The sequence below is a fragment of the Pieris brassicae genome, chromosome 5, assembly GCF_905147105.1.
Source record: "Pieris brassicae chromosome 5, ilPieBrab1.1, whole genome shotgun sequence".
Classification (NCBI taxonomy): Eukaryota; Metazoa; Arthropoda; class Insecta; order Lepidoptera; family Pieridae; genus Pieris; species Pieris brassicae.
Window position 1 is genome coordinate 18,991,248 of NC_059669.1, and position 16,489 is coordinate 19,007,736.

Here is a 16,489-nt window from a genome sequence, read left to right on the forward strand (position 1 = left end):
CACTAATCCTCGAAATTGCTAAGAAGCTGGTAGTGTCTAGTCAAACATATTATTTAAAATTCGAATGCTTTTATTTATTAATATATTATTTGTTCACTTGCAACTATATTTCACAATTTTGATTTTATTGTATGGTGTCAATCAATCGGAGAATAAATAATTAGTTTTTTATTGTGTAAGGTATTCTGTCAATGCCAAAAGTCTCAACAGTCAAATTTATGTTACAAACAAACTTCAAACTATTGTTTTATGTCAAAACTGAATTGTTAATTATAAGTTTTATTTTTAATATTTTTTGATAATGTCATTTGCCGGGATAATGCTGTTATTTAAATTATAACATTAGAAAATACTATAAATACGTGACTATATAATGTGTTTTTTGGCATTTTGGTATAAGTTCCGACGAAGATTATTTAGCGATTCGCATTGTTAAAAACTTAGAAACTTGTTGAGGTTAGTTAGGAAACACGCAAGATGTTGACCTGCCTTATAAACAGCAGTGGTTGCGATGAACGCTTCATTTCGATCCAACCGACGATGTCGGAGGTTGCTAACGGATCTCCAATAGAACTAGACCAACTTGACGAGATGGACGCATGTTACGAAACATTCGACAAAGATGGGTTCGACTTTTCGTTTTCATGACTAAAAACTTTTGCTAAATCAATTGAAACTAGTTTTTTTAATTGTGTTTTACATACATACTATGTTCTTTGAACTATCAGTTTTGTAAATATTGTTGGGAAACATTAACTTCTTTGCATAATCTTAAATTAAAATTTTTAGTCGTATATTTAACTGAGCTGTGTGTAGAATACAGCTATCTTTTAAAAATATATTTTTAAATCAGGATGGAGAGAACATAAACATTCTTTATTTATAAAGAATAAGTGTTACTATATAAAAGCTACACTTATAGTTTAATATATTTTTTTAACTGTACTTTATTATCAATTTTATAATTAATCTGAATTTTGATAGGGATGGGAAGTTGAATCTTGATGAGTTCCGCCTGATTTGTAAGGCTCTCTTCCGTAATGACAAAGGCCACATCTATCCATTGAGTGAAGAGAGAGCTAGGCATATTTTACAAGTATTTGATAAGAATGGAGATGGATACATTGATAAGGAGGAGTTTACATTCTGCTGGAACCATTGGATTAAAGTAGTAAGATTTAAGTTTCAATATATCTACTGGTTGTTTAAGCTCATCGGTGAAAAACATAGATTCTTCTTTCTCTTATCAAATATATAAAGTTTATTTTACTTTACTTCATAATCTTCATTGTCACATTTTTATCTTTTTAGTTTCATATTATTCATTTTGATACTTAGTCTAATGAAGGATTGTTCTACAGATAGTACGACCAGTGAGTGCATTCCTCATTGTAGATGTCCAGAATGACTTCATCTCTGGGACTCTCAACATCAGCAAATGCAATGCCCAGCAAGAAGGAAGTGAGGTGAGTTAAATATTGTTTAACATTTATACAGTATTTAGTAGTTTAGTTTATTAAAAGTATTTTACTAAAATATATATTTTTGTATTAAAGACATTGTAACCCCTCAGTTGTTATGTAGATGCATTTCATCTATTTCAGTAAGTTGTTTCTATAAGTAAGTTAAAATAATTCTTGTATCCCTGGGAATCAAACCTATAGAGACAGCCCTACTTGTGAATTGCATATGTATTATGATCTAAATGGAGTCTGAGATGTGATGAGGTGAAACTATATTTAAAAATTTATAATAGATATGTTTATAAATGCAAAATAAATTCATGATGTAAGTAAAGCATTAGATGTCAATATTTTTTTTACACTAAATATTTGGTCAATATTTTTTTTACACTAAATATTTGGTCAATATTTGTCCAATATACTTAAACTTAATCTTTTTGAGGTAAGAATTAAGGTAAATTCCTGGTTATTGTATAACTGATACAATTGATGTTTTCATATTTTGCTTTAGTATTTCGTTTAAAACTATTTAATTTAAAAAAGTTAATAGTTGAGAATCTTAGCTTATACTAAACGGTTTTTTCCCAGATGTCGTAAATATCGTCAACTGAAATGGTTATTTCCTGCAAAATGACTAAATGTTGTGCACATGGAAATTACCAATCTATTAGTCAAGTTCATTTACACGTTTTAGCTAAGCTACTAACTCTTTTTGTTAAATAGTGTTTACGCTCTCAAAAGAAACTTATTTTTCCATGATCTTTTTATAAGACACATATAGATGTTTTGTTTGATGCATTTTTCATCAAAGTAACATTGCACTGATAAAGACATAACATTTAACAGTTTAAGGATGTAAAATTATTAAGTGGTACACGAATCACACAAAACTATATTTTTTGTCGCGCCATGTCAAAGTCCACCCGCGGCATTATTTACAAAAATAGTTCCACTTACAATGTTGCTAACTTATACCGAAGTTTTGCAGGTAATAAATAAGATAGGAAACAGGGAAGAAAAATAATGTTACTCTAGAGTTGTCGTGTCGGAAGTCAATTTGTCCGATATTTGCATAAGGCATAATCCACCGCACAACCTCAGTACCTAAATTTAGCTGCGTGGCTTGAATCGATGATGCTACCCTTATATTTGGATATAAATGCAATTTGAACCAATGTCCTGACTTTATTGTAGATGAAATATCGCCTATAAAATATGCAGCTGAAAGTGCAAAGTCCGTAGTTACATAAATATCTATTTATATTAAACATTAAGTAATAACATAATATTTTTTACGACTACTAAAGCCATTCGTGTCACATAAATTATTTAAAGTAGTAATAATTAAGTTTGGTACCAATTAGCATAGGTATACAGCTGGCCAGGTATTCTCAGGATATGGTATATAGGGTCTATGTCCAACACCTAACAAAATTCACACAATGATAAGACAATTCCTATCCTCATATTTTCCCAAATCCTATTTATCTACGAAATTATTTTATGCGCATTGAATAAATAAAGCCTACAAAAAGAAGATGTCTATTGTCAGCGAACCTACGTTCGTTCGTTCATTTTGTCTACGTCTTACGAATAAATAGGAAATTGAATTCCTATATGCAATACGACCTTTGCATGCATTGTGTAACTAAATATTCACTTCGACCTAGGCGCTGAAATATCAATATTGTAACCATATTCCTGAAATATAACACTTTTAAACATTGTAAATTCGTATCAAAGAATTCGTATGGTCGTCCAAAAAAACCAAGAGCTTAGAGGTTGCGTTAGGTATGATACCGAATGAATCTTACACTACAAGCGTCAAAACCTATTTAAAATGGAACTTAAATTTATCGATGGTTCATAATTGGAATAAATTAATATCGATGTTTACCATAGAATGTAAACTTCTTAATAATTCACTATAAATTTGGATTCAACCCAAATAAATAATTTCTTTCAATCGGTACCTAGAGTTACCGACCATAGAATGCAGGTAAACGTCGCATGCAACGTAACTTTGAACCAATTTTCTTTTGAAATTGCGTTTTTTTTTAGAAAAGGGCAAAGTGTGAGTTATTTTTAAAACTTTAGTTATCGTGACTCAAGTAATTTTTTTATGTGTATTTTTTTATTATTGTCTGTTTCCTATGTAAACATGTTTTAATTGCTTTGTTTTGTTCCATTCGTTTTGACTAAACTCTCACAGTGGTTGTCTGGAAGAGTTCGCTTGAAAGCGATAAAGCCCCCAGTTACCCTCCTTTTTATTTAATTGTACTATATTTCTGTATAACAAAGTGTTAATAAATAAAATAAATAAACAAATACTCAAAATATGCATGAAACGTGGCTACTTCAATTTTAGTTTTCTCAGAAAAGTAATATAGATGTTCAGTCACAATAGTTTCCTACAAATCTACTTAAACGATGTTAACTGTAAATTGTATACTAAACAATATGACAATCCCTAGTATCCGAAAACTACAAGTAGGTAGTATCAACCACAAGTATGTGATAACGATAGCTAAGCCTCAATCGACCAAACAAATGCGTCCTTTGATAAATCACCACGTAGGGCGTAGAGTGCTTACGTATCGACTCATTTGTGGCATATATTAGATACATATATACTTATATAGATATACCTACGTTATTGAAATGTAGCTTTCATTTACAGTTTCGCTTATAGGTAAAGTATGGTTGTCAAGTACATTGAGATACTTTTAAAGATATGTATAATTTTTTTACAATTACATAAACAGAATCTTAGTGTTACAGTAGGTTCATTATTTACCTACACACAACTTTTTTTTATATTAAAAAAGCAGAAAAGTGAGATACCTAAGCCTAGTTCTTTTGCTATGAAATTATATATTTTTTTGATTCTATTCAAACTTTGGTTTGTTATATTTTTAAGCATGTGTTGTCAGAATATTGATATTTATTTATTCACAATAAATACATACACTATCATAACATTAGAGAACTAATACGTTATGCATTATAAAGACAATGCAGTTGTTTTTGGTTTGGACAAGGAAGCACAGTTACAAAGGCACAAACTAATCGCGTGATTAATCATTGTTATATCAACATTGAAAAAATTAATTTCCCAAATTAAACTGTTGAAAGTTGCCGAAAATGATGACAGCGAAGGTGTAGGTGTGAAGTGTTCACGTACCACCATCAATTAACGTACCAGGTACGACTTATTACCGACCGATTCCAATCGGTCTACTTATTAAGGTCTATTTTTGGTATCGCGTCCAGGGTACCACAGTTTTATGTGAGGAAAGGTCAGAGCATTTCCATTTAGACAATTAAATGAAATTCATTGTGTTTTTAAAACATTTTTGAAAAAACGTAATGAAATAAAATTAATCTGTGGCGCTACAACCTATTTGGATCTAGGCGTCAGATTTTTGTATGTTTCGTGATCTATTCAATCTAATAGGCAAGTAGCTGATCAGCCTCCTGTGCCTGATACACGCCGTCGACTTTTTGGGACTAAGGCAAGACGGTTTCCTCACGATTTTTCCTGTACCGTTGAAGGGAATATTAAAAGCGCACATTGAAATAATTTCCATTAGTGCACAGTCGGGAAGCGAACCTAAGATCTCAGGGATGAGAGTCGCACGCTGAAGCCACTGGCCCAAAAAATACGTAATGCGTCCTTGATAAATAATGGGATTTCAAACTAGCCAATTGTAAAATTCCACATTGTGTTTACGCTACAGTGAATGGTAATTGTGTTGTATTGTTACCATTGATTAATTGAACATAGAGGAACTGCACCAATACATAGAAGTTTTTAGTTAAATTATCATGATGACTTGCGATTTTGTTTGTTCCGGAAAATGATCCACTATATGACTAAATCAGACTCAGTTTAGTCTTAAGTATTTGTTACTTGACTTTACGCTATAACGAAAAGAGACAATATGATGTTTCAGTTTTACTATAATTCAGTTAGTAAAATTGACTTTATACCTATTCAAAATTAATACAGTCAAAACCGTTTACGACGATATTGTTTAGATCAACGTACCGGTTATATTAGAGTTGACCAAAATCAAAGGTCCCGACGGAATTCTATGTTAATAACAACTGCAATGGCTGTTGCGATTATCGTTTTCTATGACCAAATATGAGTAGTCCTTTCGACGTTATAAAAGATTTTGACTGTATATAATACGCGTAACTTACATGAAAAGGATGGTTCAGTAAGGGATAATTAATCGCTAGCTTATTTGAAGGAAACGCGTAAATAAAGTTTGGTGGTTTTATGTATGGATATGTTCATATAAAACAATTTGTTTTTATTTTAACAACTAACTTTAATGGTTTAAAATATGAGCTCATAACTAACATACAATTACGAGTTGTGGGCTATAGCTAACTAAAACTAACTTGGCTTATTTAAAGATAAATCTAAGTGATACTTCAATAAAAGACCTTTTTGGACATTATCGGAAAAGAGAATGTTAATTCTTATTATTAACTAATGTTAATAATAAGTAAATAAATAAAACTTAAATAATGTTACTGTGCAATAATATTTTGGTCTTATTTTTATTTCTTGCAATAGTGTACTCTTACTTCTAATTGCGATATTATATGTCGCTAACATCAGCATTGCGACAATCAAAATAATATCGAAATTGGGTACAAAAACTAGGTCGAAGTTACGGAGTTTAGGCGGGATTATACATGAGGCACTTCCATTTGTAGTACTTTTATAATGTTCTAAACTTGCTCTATATATTTTTTGGTTTCAGGTGGTAGAACCGATAAATGCGTTACTAGAGTCGGTGCCGTTTGACTGCGTTTTTTATTCTCTTGACTGGCATCCACCGGACCACGTCTCCTTTATTGACAATGTACATATGCGGGAGCTGGATCCTTCGAGTCCTGTGAGTACATACTTTTCAAAGTAAATAATTTTTTTTTATTTCGTTGGTAATTTGATATGTATATATGTTTTTGATATGCGTTACATGCCACGTTTGGCATTATTTATTATTTTGATTACAATGTGTACGTCTACGTCATAGATATGAAAATTACGCTTGTTGTCGACGCTCAAACTGTAAAATGTTTTTTTTATTCTAAAAATATAAGAATAATAAATAATAATTAGAGTCTATACACAGTATAATACATAGATTGTGTGTGCTAAGACACGATAGATGATGCTTAATTAGGATCTATTGAAGTCAAACCAGGAAAAGATGATTGACAATTAAATATTATTTATAATCTCTGTGAAATAGTTTAAAATGGTTCTTTGTTTAAACTGAATGTTGCGTGGAGGAAGTCGCGCTGAAATAGAAATAACTTGTAATTACAAATTATAGATAAGTTGAAATAGTTATTTTAAATGTTAATTGTAAATTTAAATTACAATTTCATTTCGAAGTTCTTTTAATTATCTAGGCTTCTACGGCCTCCGCCGTCACCGATGTTAATTACTGTCATTTATTATAGCTTTTCGTTAAGGGGCCGTTCAAATATTACGTAAGCACTATAGGGGATGGGGGTCTTTGATTTTCTTATTTAGTGATTACGTCAACAGTAATTATTAACTTTTTTTACACATATTACACACACATTGTCTATGCTTGAATACAACATACAGTTTCGAGGATTTCTACAACAAATTAATACTTATGTATATGTATTATTATTTTTGAGGGCTTTGCTTACTTTTATGGACAAGAGGGGGGGGGGTTAATTTCAGGAAATCTGCTTACGTAATACTTGAACGGCCCCTTAAACTGTAAATGAACTTATAACTGATTTTCATATATTTAAAATATCTCGACAAAACATTTTATGAAAATAGCAAAAACAATTCCATTTTGTAGAGGAAAGATTTGTATTTCGCTATGTTTGTAACGTAAAAATCCAAAACAACTTTATTTTTAAAACCATTCCACAATAATTATCACAAGGATTTGTCGTATGTTTTTAAAATTCCCACGTAGCAGATAATACGGCTCCAAATAATGTTTATTTTCTAAATAAAGTATTTAAATAAGCCGTTATGCCTCTGAATATTTATACATTGATGATATTGAATTCCATTCAAAGGGAGAGGTCATTGGTTAAGTTCAAAACAATATACCTGGAATAGTGTAGAAAACAAATCACAAATAAAAATTCAACATCATTTATTCTCACTCTTTTTAAACGCCAAGTATTTTGTTTTACACAATGTTTGTAAGGAGTTGCATACATTACTGAGTATCGGCTACTATGTATATTTAAAACCCCTAAGATAAGGGGTATCCAACGCAATTTTTTTTTACTTTAAATACAAAATTATTGTTTTTTTTTTATGTGGTATTCAAAATATATACAACAATCGCCATTTTTTTTCTACACTAGAAATTATTTACATGACAAACAACGTCTGCCTGGTCAGCTAGTTGTTTATATAAATTAATTTGATTGGGAAATGAATAAAAATTTAATCTCTCAGCAATTTTATAATAAAGCTAATTCCGGTCTGGCAACCATTTCTTAATGTCAAAACAAGCACTATTATACTATTACTTTAATAATTACTAAATAATCCATAAATTATTGAAATTATTATTTTTGTTTTAATTTATTTTTTTGTGTTTTCTTAAAATGTCAAAAACTTCTGATAAACAGTTTTTACTACATCATAAGCCTACGTTGTTTTGTTGCCAACATATATATTATTAAAATACATTCGAGTCTGTGATATGATTCAGAGTTTTTGATAAGTTCTATGTGTTTTCAAGGAATCTTCATTTATTCAGTTTTATAAGAAAGAAAGCATTAGTTTATAATGGTTCCTTTCAGGTTTCAGCTGATAAAGCACAAGCCTACGACACAGTCGTCTTTGCGGGCCCTCCTCCAATGAGACAGCGTCTTTGGCCACGGCACTGCGTACAAGACTCCTGGGGCGCAGAACTTCATAAGGACCTCAAGGTCAGTAAACGTGATTAAGAAGTTTAGATACAGGAATTGATGAGACGTGATGATGTTTCAATTTAGATTTTATATATTTAGATAACCTTAAATGATTGATTAAAGAAAATCTGTTCAAAATTTATCAATACAAACAGGTACTTGAACACGTCAATAGGTATGGATTTTGTGGAGTTTCGTATTATTTAGACTTTTTAGCTTTAATATTGTTTTAAATTTATTATTATTATATACAATACGCTCAAATAAAAAAATAATAATAATTGGAACTAGTAATGTTTTGAATCTTTATCTTTTTGATATCCTTTAACCATCTCCATAAATACTTAATTTGTACGTAGGACGCGAGACTAGTTCTAGTACTAGGGTGTACTACTAGTCCTTCATAGATCGGCAACGCACTTGTGAGCCCTCTAGCAGCATTTATCAGTTGGTATCGCATCATCTATGTGATTTGTGTGAAGTCTATTTAAAAATCAATTGATTTTAACGAATTGAATTATTCTATTGTGTTTGATACGTTTTGTATGGATTTTTTGACAGTTTTAAATGAATCGTAACCTGTCAGATTGATTTATATACTTTTAAAAAAAATATCGTTAATATTTGTTTCCGCTCAGGTAGTAGACAGCGCGATAAAAGTGTACAAGGGTACAAATCCGGATGTGGACTCGTATTCAGTGTTCTGGGATAACAAGAAGCTGACCGAAACAAGTCTCAGCACTCAGCTGCGTATGCGCGCGGTCACTGATATTTACATCTGTGGCATCGCGTACGATGTTTGTGTCGGTATGTTTATCAATTTATCTTTATGATATATAATTTATAGTTCTAGGGAAATTAATTTCAAGTTCACCAAAATTGGTATCTGATTAAACTGATTGTTTTAAGCCCAAAGGTCAAGAAATAACTTCGTTAGCGTGTATTAGGGTATGACGTCATCGTATTGATTTGTAAGCAATTGTAATTTAAATTTTAATGTAATTTTTCTTTTTCATACTAATTTTTACAAGCGATTAGATGATTTAACTCTAACTTTTACAAAATGCTTGTACCTACTTGTATTAAGTCATATAACGTTATATTTGCTATGTTTGTATGCTCTTATAGTCTATGCGGAACGAGAAGAAATATTAAAAAAACACGGTCAAATGCAGTATAGCTTTCGGCAGTTCTATTGATTATTACGATACGAAAGCGAAAGAAATGTGTTTGTGTTAACGTTTTTGACTCTATTTTGAGATTCACACTTAGCGCCATGTCTATGTATCTATCTAGGGGTCCTTTAGTGACAACTCTTGAAAGTAAAGCTTGATTGACAATCTATGACGGTCTAAGTCGATTATACTTGCCACTTCTTTAATATTGGGTAAAGGCGCATGATTACCCACCAGTAACAAGGTATCTGGAATCGATGGTGAGGGCGGATCCCCAACCCAGCGCTGTGTGTTGTGTCTTAATTCGCGTTCTAGGGTCCAGTCTTTTGTATTCCATACTTTCGCGAAACAGTCGTTACTAACACACTAAAGAAAATTCAATTAATTCAAGTCTTTTCAAGACTATCTTACATACAATATAAATTAAATTAAGAAAGTTACTGTTTTGTATGTGTTACCTGATCATTGATTTTTCGTAATAGACAAGTAGTTGAAGCTGTGTCGGTATACTACGACTGTTCTCTCTGTATAGACTATTAATTTATTTATTTGAATACAGTTAAAATCTGTTATAACGATATCGAAGGAACTACTCATATTTGGTCGTAAAAACCGATAGTCGTAACAGCCGATGACGTTGTTATTAAGTACCTAATCCTAATACAATAGAATTCAGTCGGGACTTTTGATTTTGGTCAATATAACCGTTATGCTGTTATAAACGATGACATCGTAAATGATTTGGACTGTATACTAATAATACTAAGGTATTTAAGTGACGGCCAGCGGTGAATCCCCAAAAAAAAAAAACTAAATATATTTCAATTACTATAATTAAATTACTACTATAATTCAGTCTTATTAAATATGACTATTTCATCGGCCCGATATGAGGTGCATGACAAATCTTAATATATATAAATCTCCTGTCACGATGTTTGTCCGCGATGGACTACTTAACCGATTTTAAATTAAATTGGCTGGACCAGACTGCTCACGGTGTAGCAGTCTGGTCCAACTTAAGAGATAGGATAGCTTAGATCTTTAATTATAGTCGCAATTTTATTTTATTGCAAATTATTTGTCTATAATTAATTGAGAGTCACAATTATCTGTTAACTCCAAAAGATTCTTACAGATGTCGATACTCTTCGACTGGATTGAGTAAGTAATCAATAGATGGCACTGCCATGGTAAAACAACAAATGTGTCATATAAGCTACAATTCAATATCATGAATACCACGTGTTATTGGGGCTAAAGTATAAATTATATTTATTTTGTAGTAAACGAAATACCGTGAAATTCAATTATTTATACTTTTTAATTTTTGGTGTTAGCTTAGGAAACCACGTGTTACTTAGACCGAAGTGTAAATCAAATTCAAATTATAGTGACGATAATACAGTGAAATTATTCTTTCGTGTCGCGGTATTAAGGCTAACTAAAACCACATTAAGGAGAAGTTCGCGGGGGCGGCTAGTAATCTATATAATAGACTTATTACTAGTTTGAGTGTCTGTCCGGTTCGATGTCAGGTATCCGTTCAAAGCTATTTGTATCTGTTGTAATGATGATGTCAGAGGGGTACAGATACTGCTTAGGATGTGTAACAAGATGGAAAGCATATTATATTTTTATATTTTTTTTTCAGGCGCAACAATAGCAGACGCACTTGCCATAGGCTACCGTGCAGTGTTGATAGAAGATGCCTGTCGTGGCGTGGATTTGGCTGACATGCAACGGACTAAGAGTACCATAATAAATAATAATGGACTTATTATTAACTCTGAAGATGTATGTATGGCATTTTCATGTAATTTTTATTTATAAATTACTTATGGTCAGCCATGCCTAGTGGCTTCAGCGTTCGTCCCTCATCCGATTGTAGGTTCGATCCCCGGTTTGGATTCAAAAAGTCGACGTTGTGTGTCAGGCACAGAAGACCGATTACTTGCTTATCAGATTGACAAATGATTATGAAAGAGATACAGAAATCTGAGGCCCAGACCTAAAAAGGTTGTAGCGGCACCGATTTTTTATATATTTTATACTGGTTAATATAACTTTATAGAAACTAAAATTAGGTCACATTCAGATGTGTCACCATTAAGGTCAGTGTCAAAATGTCAGTCTAGTTAACAAGATTCGAAGTGTTTTTTTTTTACTTTTTTTAAGTGGACTGTGTAATTGGGGACCGAGAGACGAAAACTTTTTGGTTTAAAAACACAAAAGCCTTGACCATTATTATTTTTTAGAGCTAAAGTTAAACTAGGAATTATCCTCAAATATTTGTATTGGTACAAGTAACAATTAAGTTTTTTGACGAGTCATATTTTGTTTTGGCAATATAATCAAACTATATTCGCGAACACTTTATTATATATATACATTTTATTATATGTAACCATAATATAGAAAGAAAAGTTTATTAAATAATGATGATAATGTCATATTATGTCGAATAGAACTGTCAACTAAGGTGATGACTTTCCAAAGTATGATTATTGGTTGCTTATTTTTTTCCTGTGGTATCTTTATTACGGATAAACCCAAAATACTTTGCACGCACGCATCTCGTGATTATAGTCATACCTTTATTTTTAAAACCCACTGCAATCCAGATTTTTATATATTTTTGTGATATTTTTTTTTAAATTGGACAGTAGGTCTGTGCCTGACTGTGTGGATCTTTAAGTCTAAGAGCTTCGTAGTTATGTCCTATCCTTTATCGTATAAACGGTCATGTCTCACTTATCGCCACTTTAAATTTTTTGTCTTTTTAAAGGTCCTGGCAATGGTGGAAGGCCGTGATCGGAGGCCTGAATTGGGATATAAACTCGCAATGGAATTGAAGAATGCTATGGACGAAGAATAATGCACTTAATCTTAAATATTTTACGTTTATAGTAACCAGTTTTGCTTCTTTTAGCTAGTTATTAGGTATGTCACAATACACCGCACAAATGCACTAAAGGTCTTAGGCCTTATTTTTTTAACATTAGGCTATGTTCTGATGAAATATTGACTAGCTTTTGCGGCTTTATTCGTAAGTTGATCCTTTATTTATTATTATAAGATACACTTATCTGCTGGGGTAAACAAACAAATAGAAGATTGCGAACATAAAATGTAACAAGCAAATTTGTCTAATCTCGAATACGTATGTGATCCATAAAATCAAAAATACTTAATCTGACATAAAACAAAAAAAGTGTGATATTATACATTTTTTGTGATAAACAATTAATATTATAAGTTCAGTGCAAAATAACGAAAAACTGCGGCGAATCGTTGACAATTGATACCGTCAAAGAAAGCTTTGAGCTGTCGATGAAACATTCTCAACACATAACTATAGTATTGGTCATTCAGAATTGTTCTCAACGAGTGTTTGGAGTGTTGGCTTGGGGATACAATTTTGGTATACTAGACACAAGAACGATACCGAGTTCGAAACAACTCTTTACTTTTAATATTATTTTTTTATCATGAATATAATTTATTTCTCTCATTCCTTCATAGACGTAGAGTTAACAACGATACCAGTAGTATATATGGATTAGTAGTGGTGTCGTCGCCGTGTGTCCCCCGTCCTGAATGGTCCCGCCTATATAGACAATAACTTAGCAAAGAGGCCAATCAGCCATGTCATAAACAACATCAATGCCAATGTCCAGTTCTTGAATACACAGAATGAACTAAATATCTAGGAGTAATAATAGATTGACACCTTAGTTGGGAAAAAGCACATTGATGCAGTTCTTTTTCGTATTTTATGTCTTTTGGCACAACTATTTGAGGAATGAGAATGTACAACAAAGGACAGCAACAGCTCTTTTTTCTTCATAAAATGGTTCTAATCATTTCCATTTTAGAAGTACTGTAAGTCATCAAAAAGGGATTGACCACTATTGAAACCATGACAATTATAATTTCAGTGTTAATCACAGTAATCAAATACTTGATTATATAATGAATATTTAATAACTACTTAATGTTGTGTGATAAACAAAAAATATGCTCACTATCTAAATATTAGTAGAAACTAAAGACAATTGACAATCAAAATATATTCATAGCAGTTACTTTCATAGTGCTTTTGCTTCTAGAATAATTAGTTAAAATGGGTCTAATTTATTTTTAATAAAGGGGTAATATTTATTTTTATTTGTCAATTATAATTTTTTGTTATTGTTTTTTAGGTGTATGTAATTTATTTAACTTAAAATTATTTAATAATTTAACAGAGTACAAAGCGTTTAGTGTTGTAATGCACTTAGTGTCATCTCATTAGTGTATATGGTATATGTGGGCTTAGTGTAATAAATTAATTTAGACCTTCATTCCAAGTAACTTCAGAAATCTTAGTTTTCATTGTTTAGTATTATATACTTCTCAGTACCTATATGTAGTAATAATCTACTTAATTCTGTGCTTATACTACACTACTATTTATATCTTTTAAAATTTAATGTTTCTCAGTAAGTAACCCAATGTGGAAATAACTTTTAGATTGGCTTTAATATATTATTATAAAAGGCATTAGTCATTCCTTTTAGCTGTAATGTAACAGTTAGTGAGAACAGATTCCTATGTACACCTATGTAGTTAATACTTTTTTAGATAATACATCATAAATAAATCACTATACTGTTTATTTATTTCATAAAAACATTGGCTTTATAATAAGAAAAGTTAGTTATGTATGTGTCCAGGTCATGAAAGTAGTAGTAGAATAGAAAAATTGCATTTAAATTTAATATCATTTTATTAAATCCAATCCTATTAAAAAAACAAATTTATCTACTAAATAAATTAAATCAAAATAAATAAATGGATTCAAATCTGTATTATTAGAACAAATGAATTTACAATACATTCTGTTGTATGAAAGTTATTAAATAAATTCCAATAGTGCTACAGTTGTTTTCTTTTATATACATGTTAGATTTCATCTGATTTAATTACCATTTAACCTATATAGGCAAGCATGTGTTCATAAGCTTTCTGAGTCAGACAAGTCTCAAAGTTCTATGTCAAAACATGCTAGTTCTGCACTATACAAGCAAGTGTTATTTAGACACAAAGTTTGGCCTAAGAGTCAATTATCCACAAGGTCCCTACTGGTCTATAAATATCATTAGTAACTATAATGTGATTTAAAATCACAGCAATTTTTATAAAAATAACTTAATTAATTTCTAGAAACACAACCCATTATTAAATCTCAAGCTCATGTTATAGCAACCTTATAACTACCTCAAATCAAGCTGCTGTTATATTAGATATTACTTCTTTTCCAAGTTTGTGAGCAATAAAGTCTAAAAGAGTAAAAACAAGTTCTCTCCGACTTGATGTACAGGCCATAAGTATTGCGATACCTCGTTCATAGTCAACAGGATCTAGTCTACGCAAGTAATTGAACACAATATATACAAGCTCTTTCAGCTGTTCCTTAACTATTGACCAAATTTGACGTAGGTGCACAACAGCTGAAACAAAACAGTTAAGTTTAAAAATTTATTTTAAATTTATGGAATATTTACCTCAAGTTTTATCTAGGATAAATAAAGGTAGTTCCTTTAAGAATAGTAGGTATTACTATTAAAAACAACAAATGCATGATAATTGCATACTTTCTGGTAAGTGCTTATCCATAAAAAAACATAATAACAATCATCTTGACTTGACACTTGATAACTTCCATGTCAGGTCTAAACAAAGTTATTACTTACTTGAGGCTCCAACACCTACGGCACCTCCTATACCAACTCCCAGAGCTGCACCCATTCTGCCTCCTGCATAACCACCAAGCAGACCACCTGCCACGGCCATTACTCCAGCTAAGAGTGCTGTCTCACCATCCCATACTATTCTGATGTTAAATGCATCAGCTGTTGAACATAAACATTATGTTTAATTCATTTTGTTTATCAATTTATGAATAATATTTACTTAAACTTACCAAGTTCTAATATAATTCTTTCGATTACATTTTGATTAATAACTTCGGTTCTTACAGAATCCATCTTCCTATTCAATTTAGATTGAAAATCCTTTCATTTAATATCGATTATAAAGTACAGTGTAAATAACTAGGTATGTAATTATTTTTAATAAAATATGTTAATCCAGATTCCACTGCTGTCAAGATCTAAAAAAAATTCCTGTTTGGTCGAATAACATTTATCCACAGGGGATATCAGTATATAGATAATATATATGAATAATGTATAATAGTGATCATATTCAGATAGACTTAATAGTTAATAATGGTAAGAATCAAAAACGCAACTTCGCTCCAACTATGACACCTCCAATACACTGTTGAGTGTTGACGTTCGGGAATAGACTGGTCGCTATCTCGTTTGCTAATCAAGTTTAGATGAATCTGTAGGTGATTAGTACGTGTCGTAATGAAACAGTGATGGTTCTGACAAGGACAGTTGTAAACGTTATCGTCATGAAACAATAGTTTGTTCTGAAAAGAACAGTTAATTGCGTTATCGTAAGACCACGATATCGAACTGTTCTGAGAAGAACACGTTCGTACGCTTCGACGAGGGGGGTGTTTTGTCCTGTTCGGGGCGTATGCCCCCTTCAGGTGGTGTCTGTGTTCGCGCCCTGCTGATACAGGGCGGTACGGGGGCGGGCATATAGCCCTTGGTGAGGGCTGCAGGCACGCGGGGAGGCTCAGTCTCTACCCGCTGCGCGCAGCCGATGGGGTCATGTCCGGAGTGTCAAGTCCGGTGGTGATGCTGATGAGGAGGGGGCCAAGGAGTAGTCTCGACTTGGCCCTGGTGTCGTGATGAGTGATGGTATCGGGCAGCTTGCGCGGCTCGCGGTCAAGCACCGCCGGGTGAGACCCCCGGTGGACCCGGGGGAGGCCCAGCGAGGCGA

The 16,489-nt window shown here is 32.0% G+C and overlaps 2 protein-coding genes across 2 annotated transcripts; one reads left to right on the forward strand and one right to left on the reverse strand.

Moving 5' to 3' along the window:
* Positions 1–253: 253 nt before the first annotated feature.
* LOC123709829 lies at positions 254–14,386 on the forward strand. Its single transcript, XM_045661405.1, has 8 exons — positions 254–626; positions 985–1,171; positions 1,362–1,466; positions 6,245–6,379; positions 8,301–8,429; positions 9,050–9,218; positions 11,241–11,383; positions 12,375–14,386. The coding sequence occupies exons 1-8, from the start codon at positions 478–480 to the stop codon at positions 12,462–12,464; spliced, it is 1,107 nt and encodes a 368-aa protein (XP_045517361.1). The 5' UTR covers positions 254–477; the 3' UTR covers positions 12,465–14,386.
* Positions 14,349–15,942, reverse strand: LOC123709831 (protein C19orf12 homolog). The gene is made up of 4 exons (XM_045661406.1): positions 15,660–15,942; positions 15,555–15,620; positions 15,325–15,483; positions 14,349–15,081 (listed from the first exon to the last, which is right to left on the reverse strand). Exons 2-4 carry the CDS (start codon positions 15,616–15,618, stop codon positions 14,855–14,857), a joined length of 450 nt encoding a protein of 149 aa, XP_045517362.1. The 5' UTR covers positions 15,619–15,620; positions 15,660–15,942; the 3' UTR covers positions 14,349–14,854.
* Between the last annotated feature and the right edge of the window lie 547 nt (positions 15,943–16,489).